Source organism: Carassius gibelio, chromosome A1, assembly GCF_023724105.1.
Source record: "Carassius gibelio isolate Cgi1373 ecotype wild population from Czech Republic chromosome A1, carGib1.2-hapl.c, whole genome shotgun sequence".
Classification (NCBI taxonomy): domain Eukaryota; kingdom Metazoa; phylum Chordata; class Actinopteri; order Cypriniformes; family Cyprinidae; genus Carassius; species Carassius gibelio.
The window spans coordinates 16308377-16323116 of NC_068371.1; the positions used below are offsets into that span (position 1 = coordinate 16308377).

General features: G+C 41.8%; 1 protein-coding gene across 1 annotated transcript; it reads left to right on the forward strand.

Moving 5' to 3' along the window:
* Nucleotides 1–12018: 12018 nt before the first annotated feature.
* LOC128014942 (uncharacterized) lies at nucleotides 12019–14481 on the forward strand. The gene is made up of 2 exons (XM_052598731.1): nucleotides 12019–14135; nucleotides 14224–14481. Exon 1 carries the CDS (start codon nucleotides 12201–12203, stop codon nucleotides 14010–14012), a length of 1812 nt encoding a protein of 603 aa, XP_052454691.1. The 5' UTR covers nucleotides 12019–12200; the 3' UTR covers nucleotides 14013–14135; nucleotides 14224–14481.
* The last annotated feature ends 259 nt before the right edge of the window (nucleotides 14482–14740 follow it).

A 14740-nucleotide genomic window follows, 5' to 3' on the forward strand; every position in this document is an offset into this window, starting at 1 on the left:
CCAACCGATAGTCTTTCTCCATGGCCTCACCGAACTCCTAGGCCCAATTTTTTTGCCTCGAAGACTACCCCAGCTGCAGTCCGCTTGACCTGCCGGTACCTGTCAGCTGCCTCCGGAGTCCCACAAGCCATCCAGGCCCGATAGGACTCCTTCCTTAGCTTGATGGCATCCCTTACTTCCGGTGTCCACCACCGGGTTTGGGGATTTCCACCTCGACAGGCAACGGAGACCTTACGGCCACAGCTCCGAGCAGCCGCAGTGACAATGGAGGGGGAGAACATGGTCCACTCGGACTCAATATCTCCAGACTCCCTCGGGATCCGGTGGGAGTTGAAGATCTCTTTGACAGGGGGCTCAGCCAAACGTTCCCAACAGACCCTCACAGTACGTTTTGGGTCTGCCGAGTCTGTCCAGCTTCCTCCCCTGCCATCGGATCCAACTCACCACCAGGTGGTGATCAGTTGACAGCTCCGCCCCTCTCTTCACCCGAGTGTCCAAGACATATGGCCGAAGTTCTGATGACACGACCACAAAATAGATCATCGACCTCTGGCCTAGGGTGTCCTGGTGCCACGTGCACTGATGGACACCCTTATGCTTGAATATGGTGTTCGTTGTGGACAAACCGTGGTTAATACAGAAATCCAATACACAGCTCGGGTTCAGATCAGGGGCGCCGTTCCATTTTCAGATGCAATGGAAAAAAACAAAAAAAAAATAGCCTAGATTAGGCCCATGCAGGCTCTGCTCTGAAGTATATAATACTTGTAATTACTGTTAACCCAGAGTAACACATTTTAAAGGATTAATCACCTTTTTTAATTTGCTGCATGTTTTCTTTCTTACTTTATTTTTTAGGATGCTAAAGAATAAATTAAGTTTGTGAGAGAAAAAAAAATATATGAGTCATGTATAGGTTTAATTTTAATGTATTTATTTTTGTTTGCTGCATGTTTTTATTTTTTATATTGTATAATTCATGTATAAATTTTATTACATTTAGAAATAATAACGGCTGGCCTAACAATGTTATCATGTACAAACAGGATATATTTAATTTCCTTCACTTTACAACAAATCCTTTAACAAATATATCAGAGCAAAACAAGAATTAAAAATATAGAATTCTAATCAATAAATATAATTGCAGTATATAATAATATAGGCTTAGCTATAAACAAACAAAAAATAAAAATAATTGAAAGCTAGCATAAGGTAAGGTTGGGCTTTCTCATTCTCTCACTCGGGAGAAATCCGTTTCCATATTCTTGATGTTGCCCATTTGCAGCTTAAGTATTATTCATGAGGTAAAATAGGCTTTGTTATTCACGCATGTTTCAGTATCCATGGAAAAAAATCATAATTAACAATATGTGGAGTAAGTGGATGTGACGAACCGTGTACCAGAGAGACACAGGAGATAGTAGATCCAATCGCAAGTATTTATTGATGGGTAATCCAATTCTTGGTCGAACAAGCAGAGGTCAAAGCCAAACCGACAGTCCAAAAATAAACAAACAAATAAACAAGAAGGGAACAGGACCGGCGGAGGATCAGGGGGAGGGACGGTGGGCCAGGTCCATTAGGAGGAAACAGAAATAAAGACACAGACAGAAGAACAACAAAAAATAAATACAAAAACACAAGTCCAAGAAGGACATCACGTGATGCCCACCAGGGCGGAGCAGAAGACCACCACAACCGTGTGGTCAGGGCGGAAGCCCCCCAGGGCGGAACAGAAGACCACCACGTCCGTGTGGTCGAACCAGACGCCCCCCAGGGTGGAGCAGAAGACCACCACATCCTTGTGGTCGAGGCAGACGGACCCCAGGGCGGAGCAGAAGACCATCACATCCATGCGGTCAGGGCGGAAGCCCCCAGGGTGGAACAGAAGACCACCACGTCCGTGTGGTCGAACCAGACGCCCCCCAGGGCGGAGCAGAAGACCACCACATCCATGTGGTCAAGGCAGAAAGCCCCCAGGGCAGAGCAGAAGACCACCACATCCATGCGGCCGGACCAACAGGAGGACAAGTCTGGTTGGGCAAGTCTGAAACATAGAACATGAACATGTTAAGGGTAGCCTCCGTGGCCACAACAAGAACAGTCGGGTGCTCAGAGAGATCGACTGAGACAAGACGAGTCTCTGGAAGTTCCGCAGAGGATTATTGGTGACTTGCATTTGTTCATGAAGATCATTGGTGACTTGTATTTGTTCATGAAGATCAACGGTGACTTGCCTTTGTTCATGAAGATCAGTGATGACTTGCCTTTGTTCATGAAGATCACTGGTGACTTGAATTCTCCCATGAAGATCCCCGGTGACTTGACTCTGTCCTTGAAGATCACCAGTGACTTGACTCTGTCCTTGAAGATCACCAGTGACTTGACTCTGAAAGGTCAACGGTGACTAGCCTTGACTCTGGAAAGTCCATGGCAACTAGCCTTGACTTTGGAAGGTCAATGGTGACTAGTCCTGACTCTCGAAGGTCGACGGTGACTAGCCCTGACTCTGGAGGGTCCATGAGCACCTGACTCGACTCTGGAGGGTCCACGAGCACCTGATCCGACTTAGGAGGGTCAACCGGAACCTGACTCAACTCTGGAAAGTCAAAGGGCACCTGACTCGACTCAGGAGGATCAACTGGAACGTGACTCGACTCTTGATGGTCAACAGGAGCCTGACTCGACTCTGGATAGTCAACTGGAATCTGACTCAACTCTGGAAGGTCAACATGAACCTGACTCGACTCTGGATAGTCAACTTGAACCTGACTCAACTCTGAAGGGTCAACTGGAACCTGACTCAACTCTGGAAAATCAACGGGCACCTGACTCGACTCTGGAAGGTCATCAGGAACCAGCCCTGACTCTGGAAGGTCAACAGTGACTAACCTTGACTCTGGAAGGTCGACGGTGACTAACTCTGACTCTGGAGGGTCCATGAGCACCTGACTCGACTCTGGAGGGTCCACGAGCACCTGACTCGACTTTGGAGGGTCAACCAGAACCTGACTCAACTCTGGAAAGTCAACGGGCACCTGACTCGACTCTGGAAGGTCAACAGGAATCTGACTTGATTCAGGAGGATCAACTGGAATGTGACTCGACTCAGTGTTTTCTCTACTTCCTGTTGGCCTTCTGTAGCTAATCGTAGCTCTGTGTAGCTGTTTTTATTTTATTTTTTCTCTAGAATCTTTATCTTACTATCACTGTCTGTTTGTTTGTTTGTTTTTTAAAGTGGTAAAATATAACTTAATTCACACCATATTTCTGATATTATCGATCAATCCTATCAGATTAACTTTGATCGTTCACTTTTCCGTGAGTGCAGTACACCTGCAAAGCGTTAGCACTCGTTAGCTTGTCATTAGCATTTTCTTTTCTCCTCTCCTCTCTCTCGCTCCAGTTTTTCACAAGTTCATCAAACAACCGCAGTAAGAATATTTCATCAAGCACGGTGAGTAATGGCTTCGCCTGCTATCGTTATTTGCACCTCTTGCCACATGTACAGTTTATCTATCTCTGTCGCTGATGAGGGATTCACATGTGATAAATGCAGGGAAATGGTTAGGCTGACAGAGAAGATTTCAGAATTAGAGACACGCATCCAAAGTTCCGGAAACAGAGCCCCTGCAGCAGGGCAACTGGGTGACGGTGAGGCAGCGTAGTCGTGGGTCAAAACACCGCTCTTCTGTTCCGATCAAAAAATTAAACAGGTTCTCCCCACTCAGTGTTGCACCCACTGAGAAACCTGATGAAAGTGCTCTAGTTATTGGTGATTCTATTGTACGGAACGTGAATATAGAGACACCAGCCACCATAGTCAAATGTTTACCGGGAGCCAGAGAGCCTGACATCTTGGCAAATTTAAAAGTGCTGGCAAATGCTAAACATAAATACAGTAAGATTGTTATTCATGCTGGCGCTAATGATGTTAAAAATAACATTAAAGAGGTGTGTGAACTTGCAAGCACGGTGTCAGACACTGTAATATGCTCTGGTCCCCTCCCTGCTTACCGTGGTGATGAGATGCATAGCAGATTGTCATCACTCAATGGCTGGATGTCTAAGTGGTGCCGACAGTATAACATAGGTTTCATAGACAATTGGATGAGCTTTTGGGGCAGACCTGACCTGTTTAAAAGAGATGGTCTTCATCCCTCCTGGGGTGGCACCACTCTTCTCTCTAGAAATATGGCAAATAGTCTTAGAGTTCATACTTGACTAACTGGGGCCCAGGTCGGGACGCAGACAGACTGGCTAAAACGACCGTCTGCTAGCTGCCTTCCGTCACAGAGGTCAGCTAATTCTCAGCACATAGAGACTCTTTCACCTAGATATCACACTATAGAGACTGGGTCTGTTCCCCGAACTAGAAAATACAAAAAACATCCAAACCAAGTTAAGATTAACAATTTAATTGAGGTTCAACAAATAAAAACCAGATGCAATATGGATAAACAAATGATAAAGCTTGGCTTATTGAATATCAGATCCCTTTCAACGAAAACACTTTTTGTAAATAATATGATAACTGATCATAATATAGATGTGCTCTGTTTGACAGAAACCTGGCTAAAACCTGATGATTACATTATTTTAAATGAGTCCACCCCCCCAAGATTACTGTTATAAACACGAGCCATGTCTAAAAGGCAAAGGGGGAAGAGTTGCTTCAATTTATAACAAAGTTTTCAGAATTTTTCAGAGGGCAGGCTTCAAGTATAACTTGTTTGAAGTAATGGTGCTACATATAAAATCATCCAGAGAAACAAATGTTAATGATATATCCCCTGTTATGTTTGTACTGGCTACTGTATACAGGCCACAAGGCCCCCATACAGACTTTATTAAAGAGTTTGGTGATTTTACATCCGAGTTAGTTCAGATAAAGTTTTAATAGTTGGTGATTTTAATAGCCATGTCGATAATGAAATAGATGCATTGGGATCAGCATTTATAGACATTCTGAACTCTATTGGTGTTAGACAACATGTTTCAGGACCTACTCATTGTCGAAATCATACTCTAGATTTAATACTGTCACTAGATTTAATACACTGGCTACCAGTAGCTGCTCGCATCAAATTCAAGGTACTGATGCTTGCCTACAAGACAACCACTGGCACGGCACCAACTTACCTAAACTCACTGGTTAAATCCTATGTGCCCTCCAGAAGCTTGCGCTCTGCAAGTGAACAACGCCTTGTGGTGCCATCCCAAAGAAATTCAAAATCACTCTCACGGACCTTTTCCTGGACTGTGCCCAGCTGGTGGAATGACCTCCCAATCTCAATTCGTACAGCGGAGTCTTTACTCACTTTCAAGAAACATCTAAAGACTCATCTTTTTCGCCTGCACTTAACCTACTAACACCAGTACTTTTCCTTTTCTTGTCTTTTTCATTTAATTAAAAAAAAAAAAAAAAAAAAAATTATATACACCTGGCTATGCGTTCTATACTAGACTAACTGAGACTTGTCATGGCACTTGTATTCTGTTGTTGTTCTCTTGTTGACCTGACTGCTTCTATTGTTCTCATTTGTAAGTCGCTTTGGATAAAAGCGTCTGCTAAATGATTAAATGTAAATGTAAATGTACATGGAATTGATGTTGATAGTGTTGAAATTATTCAGCCAAGTGATGATATCTCAGATTATTATTTAGTTCTGTGCAAACTTCATATAGCCAAAATTGTAAATTCTACTTCTTGTTACAAGTATCGAAGAACCATTACTTCTACCACAAAATACTTTTTAAGTTATCTTCCTGATGTATCAAAATTCCTTATATATATATATATAATGAGCATACTCGCACCCTAAAGAGAGCAGCCCGAAAAATTGAGCGCAGCTGGAGGAAAACAAAACTAGAGGTATTTCGTATTGCTTGGCAGGAAAGTAACATATCCTACAGAAAAGCATTAAAAACTGCTAGATCTGATTACTTTTCTTCTCTTTTTGAAGAAAACAAACATAACCCCAGGTATTTATTCAATACAGTGGCTAAATTAACGAAAAATAAAGCCTCAACAATTGTTGACATTTCCCAACACCACAGCAGTAATGACTTTATGAACTACTTTACTTCTAAAATCGATACTATTAGAGATAAAATTGCAACCATTCAGCCGTCAGCTACAGTATCACATCAGACAGTGCACTATAGACCCCCTGAGGAACAGTTCCACTCATTCTCTACTATAGGAGAGGAAGAATTGTATAAACTTGTTAAATCATCTAAACCAACAACATGTATGTTAGACCCTATACCATCTAAGCTCCTAAAAGAGGTGCTTCCAGAAGTCATAGGTCCTCTTTTGACTATTATTAATTCCTCATTGTCATTAGGATATGTCCCCAAAACCTTCAAACTGGCTGTTATTAAGCCTCTCATAAAAAAAAAAACACAACTTGACCCCAAAGAAGTAGTTAATTATAGACCAATCTCGAATCTCCCTTTTCTGTCCAAGATACTAGAAAAGGTGGTATCCTCACAATTATATTCCTTCTTAGAGAAAAATGGTATATGTGAGGATTTCCAGTCAGGATTTAGACCGTATTTCAGTACTAAGACTGCTCTCCTTAGAGTTACAAATGATCTGCTCTTATCATCTGATCGTGGGTGTATCTCTCTATTAGTTTTATTGGATCTTAGTGCTGCGTTTGACACAATTGACCACAGCATTCTTTTGCATAGACTTGAACACTTTGTTGGCATCAGTGGAAGTGCATTAGCATCATTTAAATCGTACTTATATGACCGCCATCAGTTCGTAGCAGTGAATGAAGATGTATCATATCGATCACAAGTGCAGTATGGAGTACCTCAAGGCTCAGTACTAGGGCCGCTACTCTTCACGCTTTATATGTTACCCTTGGGAGATATCATCAGGAAACATGGTGTTAGCTTTCACTGTTATGCTGATTTTACTCAGCTCTATATTTCTTCGCAGCCCGGTGAAACACACCAATTTGAAAAACGAATGGAATGCATAGTCGATATAAAAAATTGGATGAAAAGTAATTTCTAACTGCTAAATTCACAAAAAACAGAGGTGTTAATTATAGGACCTAAAAACTCTGCTTGTAATAACCTAGAACACAGTCTAAGACTTGATGGTTGCTCTGTCAATTCTTCGTCATCAGTTAAGAACCTAGGTGTGCTATTTGATCCCAATCTTTCCTTAGAAAGCCACGTTTCTAGCATTTGTAAAACTGCATTTTTCCATCTCAAAAATATATCTAAATTACGGCCTATGCTCTCAATGTCAAATGCAGAAATGTTAATCCATGCATTTATGACTGCAAGGTTAGATTATTGTAATGCTTTATTGAGCGGTTGTTCTGCACGCTTAGTAAACAAACTACAGCTAGTCCAAAATGCAGCAGCAAGAGTTCTTACTAGAACCAGGAAGTATGATCATATTAGCCCGGTCCTGCCATCGCTGCACTGGCTCCCTATCAAACATTGTATAGATTTTAAAATTAAATTATTAAAATATTGCTTATTACTTATAAAGCCCTGAATGGTTTAGCACCTCAGTATTTGAATGACCTCCTTTTACATTATACTCCTCTACGTCCGCTACGTTCTCAAAACTCAGGCAATTTGATAATACCTAGAATATCAAAATCAACTGCGGGCGGCAGGTCCTTTTCCTATTTGGCGCCTAAACTCTGGAATAACCTACCTAACATTGTTCAGGAGGAAGACACACTCTTGCAGTTTAAATCTAGATTAAAGACCCATCTCTTTAACCTGGCATACACATAACATACTAATATGCTTTTAATATCCAAATCCGTTAAAGGATTTTTAGGCTGCATTAATTAGGTAAACCGGAAACACTTCACATAACACCCTATGTACCTTCTACATCATTAGAAGTGTAGCAGAAATGAGTCAAATCAGACAAATCAAAGAGTCTATCAGAGCTGTGTGCATTGAAACATGAGCTGAATTCCTCAGGAAGTCATAAATCAGTTCTAGTGCCACAAGAACCAAGCAAGATAACCAACCAACCAACTTGTTCACACAACAGCTTTGGAATGCAACGCTGGACATCACATGTAAACCCAGGAGATCAAGTTAAATACTTGCATTGACTTCCCCCCCCAGCCAGTGAAACCAGACTGAAATTCCTAAGGGGGAAGGGCTTTAAACCTTTGTCTTCACAGAAAAGTCCTTTGCCAGAGAATGGCAAAGAAACCCTTTTTATACATTATATATGGACCAGAATGAACTCAAAAAAGACTTATGAATGAATCATTCCATTGCTTAACTCCATATTCATTTACGTGTAACCCACACATTTGACTATCATGTATAATCACTTATTGTGTATGTCTTTTGATAACTATAGGATACATAGTCATGTCTAGTATTGAAATAATCGCATTTTCTTGCTTGATATTGTCCTGACAATCATTTATTTGTAAAATATATCATAATCATGTTATAGGAATCATGTCCAAAATTAGACCCTGTGAGGCAAGAACCACATGCTTGGTAAGATAAACAAATGATTTATGATACCCACCCCAAGAACATATCTGATTGGTCAAGGCAACATTTGAGGGGTGGCCAACAGGAAAGTTTAAATACTTTGGATACGATTAAATTTTTGCTTTTAGTTCTAGTCTAGCTGCTGCTATTAGCCATGTCGGCTTTTAGTCTAGCATTGCTTGTGCTATCAGTCATGTGGGCTTTTAGTCTGCTTTTAGTTCCAGCCTTGCTCGTGCTATCAGTCATGCCTGCTCTTAGCTTTTAGCTTGTAGCTTTGCTACCTAGCTTTAGCTATAAGCATCTAGCCATGCGGTTAGTCGTCATTGTTCTTTGAGCGCGGTTCCAGCGTGCCTGCCTACTGCTTCTATGCCACAATGAGAAGGAACACAACCTAGTCTCGTCAAACTTTATTTATTTTCTTTTCCGTTTGAGTTTCGTGTTCTGAGTTAAGTTTTGTAACGTCGAGTCTCCGACGCCTGACCTCGGATGCCCGTTCAACTTCAACCAGCGCCCACGACTCTGCACTTTCAGTCAACGCCCAACAACCACGGGCTTCCCAAGACGTCACTTCACTACTGAACTTCCAGCCAATCAGCGACACCGGGATACCCCTTTCAACGGGAGTTCCTTTCACAGGAAACTAAGGCAACGTATCCCCAGATATTTGTTGTGCTGGTGTATCTAGTATAATTTTAGTCACATTGAGGAACTCAATGCAAGGGCTAATTACGTGATTGATGGTTGTTCATGTCTATGCAATTTAACGTATTGCTGTAAACTTGGGATTCCATATTTCCATTCTCTTAAACTCATCTTTCCCTAACTTTCGACCTTCTTGCAACTTGTGTGAATGTGTGTGTGCATGCGTTTATGTGTCTTAGATTTATCTAATAAAGCCTTATTCATATTGAAAAGAGAAGTATCTTGTGTTTTGTGCTTACAAGTTAATGTCTTAAACTGCCGATCTTGTTACTGAATTGATAGTGGTTTCACTATAGTTTGGATATTAGTATCCAGCGCAGATTTGATGTTAAACGGCTCGTTCACTGAACCGCAGGCGCGTCTCCGTGAACAGCCGTGAAACAGTGATTCTGTTCAAATTCCCTTTAAAATCTTAAATGATTCCCTTTGAGCTAAATTGACCTGTTTCCCTTACATTTATAATGGTGGAGAAAATGCGGGCAGTTTAATCTAAATTGTGAGCATAAACCAAGTTATATAATCTTTGATTTTGCTAAAGGAATGAAAGATGAGAAGCATGCGAGACCTGAGTATGTGTGTGTGTGTGTTTGCGTGACGTAAGCAGCGCGCGCCCTCCCGCTTGAATGAAAGGAACTAGAGGAGACTTTAACTCGAGTCCGTCTCCCCTTTGTTAACAGCAGTAAGTGAACTTAAAAGTAAACATCTGAGATCGTACAATAAGGTAGAAATTGAGCGTGTTCCTCATTTGTTTAATGCCTTGTTTTATAGCTGATTTGATTTCACTGCGTGTTCCAGTGTCTCAAACGCTATCTCAGTCACTGTTTGCTGAACGGAGCTAAACTGTTAGTGTTTCAAAAGGGATATAAATCGGTGAATAAAGAATAGTTTTGAGCGGGTTCCTCAATCTATGTATCAAAGTCCCCGTATTCATATTTCATATAGTTTAATTGCCAGTGCGTGTTCCACTGCCGAATCAAATTCGATATTTGACTCCCCTAAGTTAAACATTAGAAAATAATGTATGCCTGTCTGTGTCCGTTCACAAAGTGAATGCAATCTCGCGTAACACTGCATGTGTCCGAGAGTAATTTGAATGGGAGTGTTTGAAAAGCTTGATCAAGTAAATTTTAACCGTGTACCAACAGCGAAGGAAAACTTTTATGTTTGTGTCCAGAAAAACTGGCACGGAGAATCAAATTGCTGAGATTGATATAATAACTACAGCAGGAAGCTGCTATTTGAATTAAGATAAATTTAACTCTATACAAACTGAGAGTTTAAGTGCCACATCGCAAAACCAACTGAAAGGCGGTGTTGTTATTTGTACAGTGTTGAAATGAGCCGACATTTAATGTAACATGCTTAACTGTATTTGCAACAATGCAACGATTCATGTGCTAATCCTCTAGAATGTGTTTTGGTTGCCATAGTGACGACCGTGACCCGGAAGCCTAACGTACTTCCGGAGCAACTCTGAACTGTGCATGCGCAGCGCACAAACTCTGCGGTGTCGCTAAGCTAACGAAACCATTGCATTTACATTGAAGTCTATACTAAAGCCACTAGCCTCAAAGGTTAACCGTTAGCATTACCATCCAGTGGTAGAATAATGTGTGTTTGGGCAACGCTGACGTGATTTAACCATTTTAAACATCTTAACTAACACTTGTTAGTCTCTTTCTTTTTATCGCTCTCTTTTCTCACTAGACCACTTATTTTCATTTTACTAGAAAGGGAAATACAGACTCACAATTATTAATTGTCAAATTGAAATTTAATTGAAACATTAAATTTATTTGGAAGCATTTAAAATTTCCCTCAGATCGTTTCATATGATCTTTTATTTCTAGTATTCTCTTTTGGGTCTAATTATTTTAGGAATGAATAAGCCTTGAACTTTGGAAGTTAAAGTAAACTTATTCTTCCTAATTTATTTATCACCCATCTGAATATATGCTATTCAGACCTTTACTTATTTGAATGCGCTTTACCCCTCTTCCTGTTTTGGTTATACACTTAACCACTATTGTTTTACTTATTGATTTCCTCTTTTTAATTTCATTTTTGCATATTTTGCCCATTTATAAAAATTTTTAATTTTCCTATTTCTTACCATTTCTTTTGTGTATCCTAGCCTGGGAACGACAAACCTGAGCCCTAAAAGGAGACATTGTTATCCCTCACTACGAGTTCAAATAAATTAGAAAGACAACTCTCTTTCACTTAAAGTTTATTTTGTTTGATTAGTTGTGTAGCAACTAACACAACGCTCTCCTTGTAGTTGAGATAACCGCTACTGAGACTTACCATCTCCTTCCTCTCTCTCCTTTACTTTCCTCTTCTCTTTTTACATTTGTAGGACATGTAAGAACCATCAATCAATTCTAAGTGAAGTAAATACACAATCGTGCCAAAGACGACGAATCATCCTTATGAATTTGATTGTAATCATCCTCTCATTTGTTCTTCCTAACCTCCCTACATTTGGAAACGCAATCCAAGTTTTAGCATCTCATCCAACTTTGAGATCAATTTAATAGAGATACGTGTTGAACAACTGTCGCCTTCGCAGCCTCCCTGGTGCGCGGTCCAACTGAAAGGTGTACGGTGTCAATCCTGTCAGACTAAGAAAAGAGATATCAGAATTATTATTGTATTCTTTTGTCCAAAGCAAGAAATATAATAATAGTGTTTACGTTTTTGATAACATTTAATTGGAAAAAATAATTTTCCCCATTTGAAAAACAGAAATTTTGCTTGTCATTTGAATTTGTTTTTCACCTCTTTCACCTTTTTTTCCTCTTCCTCATTAGAGTGACAAAGTCTTCGCATCTCTAGTCTACTTAGACACCCTGAGACCAACACAGTCATCACCACATTTCACTAGTGGTTCACAATCACTGATACAACACTTAGTTGTCCCACCACACATAGGCTTTTACTCCACACAGATCTGTGTCAGTCTCTCTTCTCCCCAGCGTGCCAACATGCCGCAGACTGCAGACCCCATTTCCCATGGGGAAGATGTGAACATTTGGCTGAGAGGCATAACAGACAGCCTCACTCCAAAGACATTTGAACTGTTATTATTTTTAATAATAATCCTAATCCTGAGAAGATTCCTGACACAAGATTCAAGCCAGAACAACAACCACGAGGAGCTAGTCAAGATCACGAGCTCACTAAGCTATGCCTTCACAACCCAGCTGAAACTGAGCGACAAGCACATCACCCACCTTCAAGAGGAGCTGACACGTGCTCAACATCGCATAGACAAGCTGGAAGTGAAAGTTCAAGATCAACTCAAAGCACCCAGCGAGAGGGAGCAGGATACAACAGAACAAGTTATGAAGCTCCAAGCAGCCCTGGCAGCAGCTCAGCTCGACCAGCAACATGCAACGGCTGCTCAGAAAGACCTGGTAAACAGACTCCAGTATGCCGAACAGCTACTGGAGAAAGCCAAGATAGACATCAGAAACAAGAATTCTGAAAATAGTGCTTTGAAAGACCACCTTGAAAGGTACAGCACTGAAATGGACAATCTGACCCAACAACTAGATGATACCAACGATGAGCTCTACATGGTCAGAAAAGAACTCCAAAATGCTTACAAGCACAAACAAGAGCCAAGGAAAGAGAAACCTCTCTTAGCCTCATCACTGCTGAGCAGAGCAGAGTCCCACGTCCAAGAACTGGCATATGATGAAAGGAGCGAAGGGCCACAACCCAAAACCTCACCTGCCTTCGCCACACAACCCTTTTCTGCCAACGAAAGAAAACCTCCCGTCCAAGGCCTTGGAGCTGCACACGGGATGACCATCAAAGACCTCAACAAGCTGTCTAAAAACATCAGCAGGTTCAACCCGAACTCCACAGAGAGCCCCGACATCCAAGCTTATCTGCGAGATATCGAATTTCACCTGGAAGTGAGACCTCATGTGACTGACAGAGACTGGTTATACCTCCTTAGAGCCACGTCCAGCTCCGAGGTACGAAACTTTCCAGATCGACAGCCCAGTCAAACCAAGTCAAACTACCAGCGACTTCGTGAACTCCTGATTAAAGAGTTTACAGACCCAGAGTCTGAACATGGACTGTTAACTGCCTTGGAAACCAAACAAGGTCGTCAAGAGACTCCACAAGCTTATTACAACCGACTCCGACAAGCCTACTTTGGTGCACACAACAACTCTGACCTTGAAGAGGATGTGAACTTCAAAACCCTCTTCCTAAAGAATCTGCACCCTGGAGTCAGTCACCATCTAGGTGTCATGGCCTGTCCGAACTCCATGACCATCCAACAGTTGCGTGACCTAACACAGAAGGCCTATAACAAGCAGAAGTTGGCCTCAAAGAAAGGTAACAAAACATCCACACTCTTGAACTCTGTCAACAAAGACTCAAGCCTTGCACTGGACGCCACCCAGTGGCATCACAACACCAGAGTCTTCCATCAAGAGCACAGAGAACGTGACGCCCATATCCACGACCGCTTTCAGCCCAACTGCTGGAAAAATCCATGGGACCAGCCACGCTTCTCAAGAAACCAAAAGGATAACATCTGGAAACCTAACCAGATATCCAAAGGTAATCAGCTGACTCATCCAAGAGCAACCCGTGTGGGTAAGCGACAACAAAACCCACCTCAGCACCACTCAGACATGCACAGTGCTGAGTATGCACAAGAACATAACCGCTTACCATTAGAAGACACGGAACAAGTCATGGAACAACTAAGAGAGTTCCTTCAAGACAATTTACATGCATATGACCACAAAGTTGAGTCGTGCTCGCTGTGACCAGCGACAGAACGGAAGGCCGGTGATCACCTGGTGCACCACATCAGAGATGACAAGCACCTGTTCAACAACGACCCAGAACGAACAAGTCTTTCACGGCCAACTGTTGATGAAAAATCTGAGGTACTAAAGGACATCACCTCAGTCACTAACAAACTGTCAAATGAACTCCAACTCCAAGTTCCAAATTCCCTGTCTGTGCAACAGCAAGCACCAGAGCACAGAAGGTCAGAAAGTCTGCTACAGCCAGAAGGCATCACAAGAAGAATGCAACATAGGAGACAAGTTTTGCAACTCAGCTTCACACAGCCATGCCAAACTGCCTCCGACTGTCTGCCAAAGAACCTCCTGCCTTGCTGGACTGACCCCTCATTAGACCATGGACACGCCCTCATCCAAGCCAAGGATGCAGAGAGCCAGTCTTCAGTGACATGCTAGAAAAAGGGGGAGACAACACAGACTTGAACAGATCTGATCACACATGCACTACACCAGTAACACACAACATTACCTACACCCAGAGGTAAACACATCTACTGATAACACAGTCAACAAACATATTCTTCCCACAGGTAGAATATCCAACTTTTAGTGTAACAAAGTTACACATACCCACCATGAAGAAACGTGCAGCCATCCTCACAATAGGTAGAACACCTGACACTAAGTTAAGGTTCATGACACACTAGCTGCACCTGACATCCTAGCTCAATAGTAGTTGTAACCCA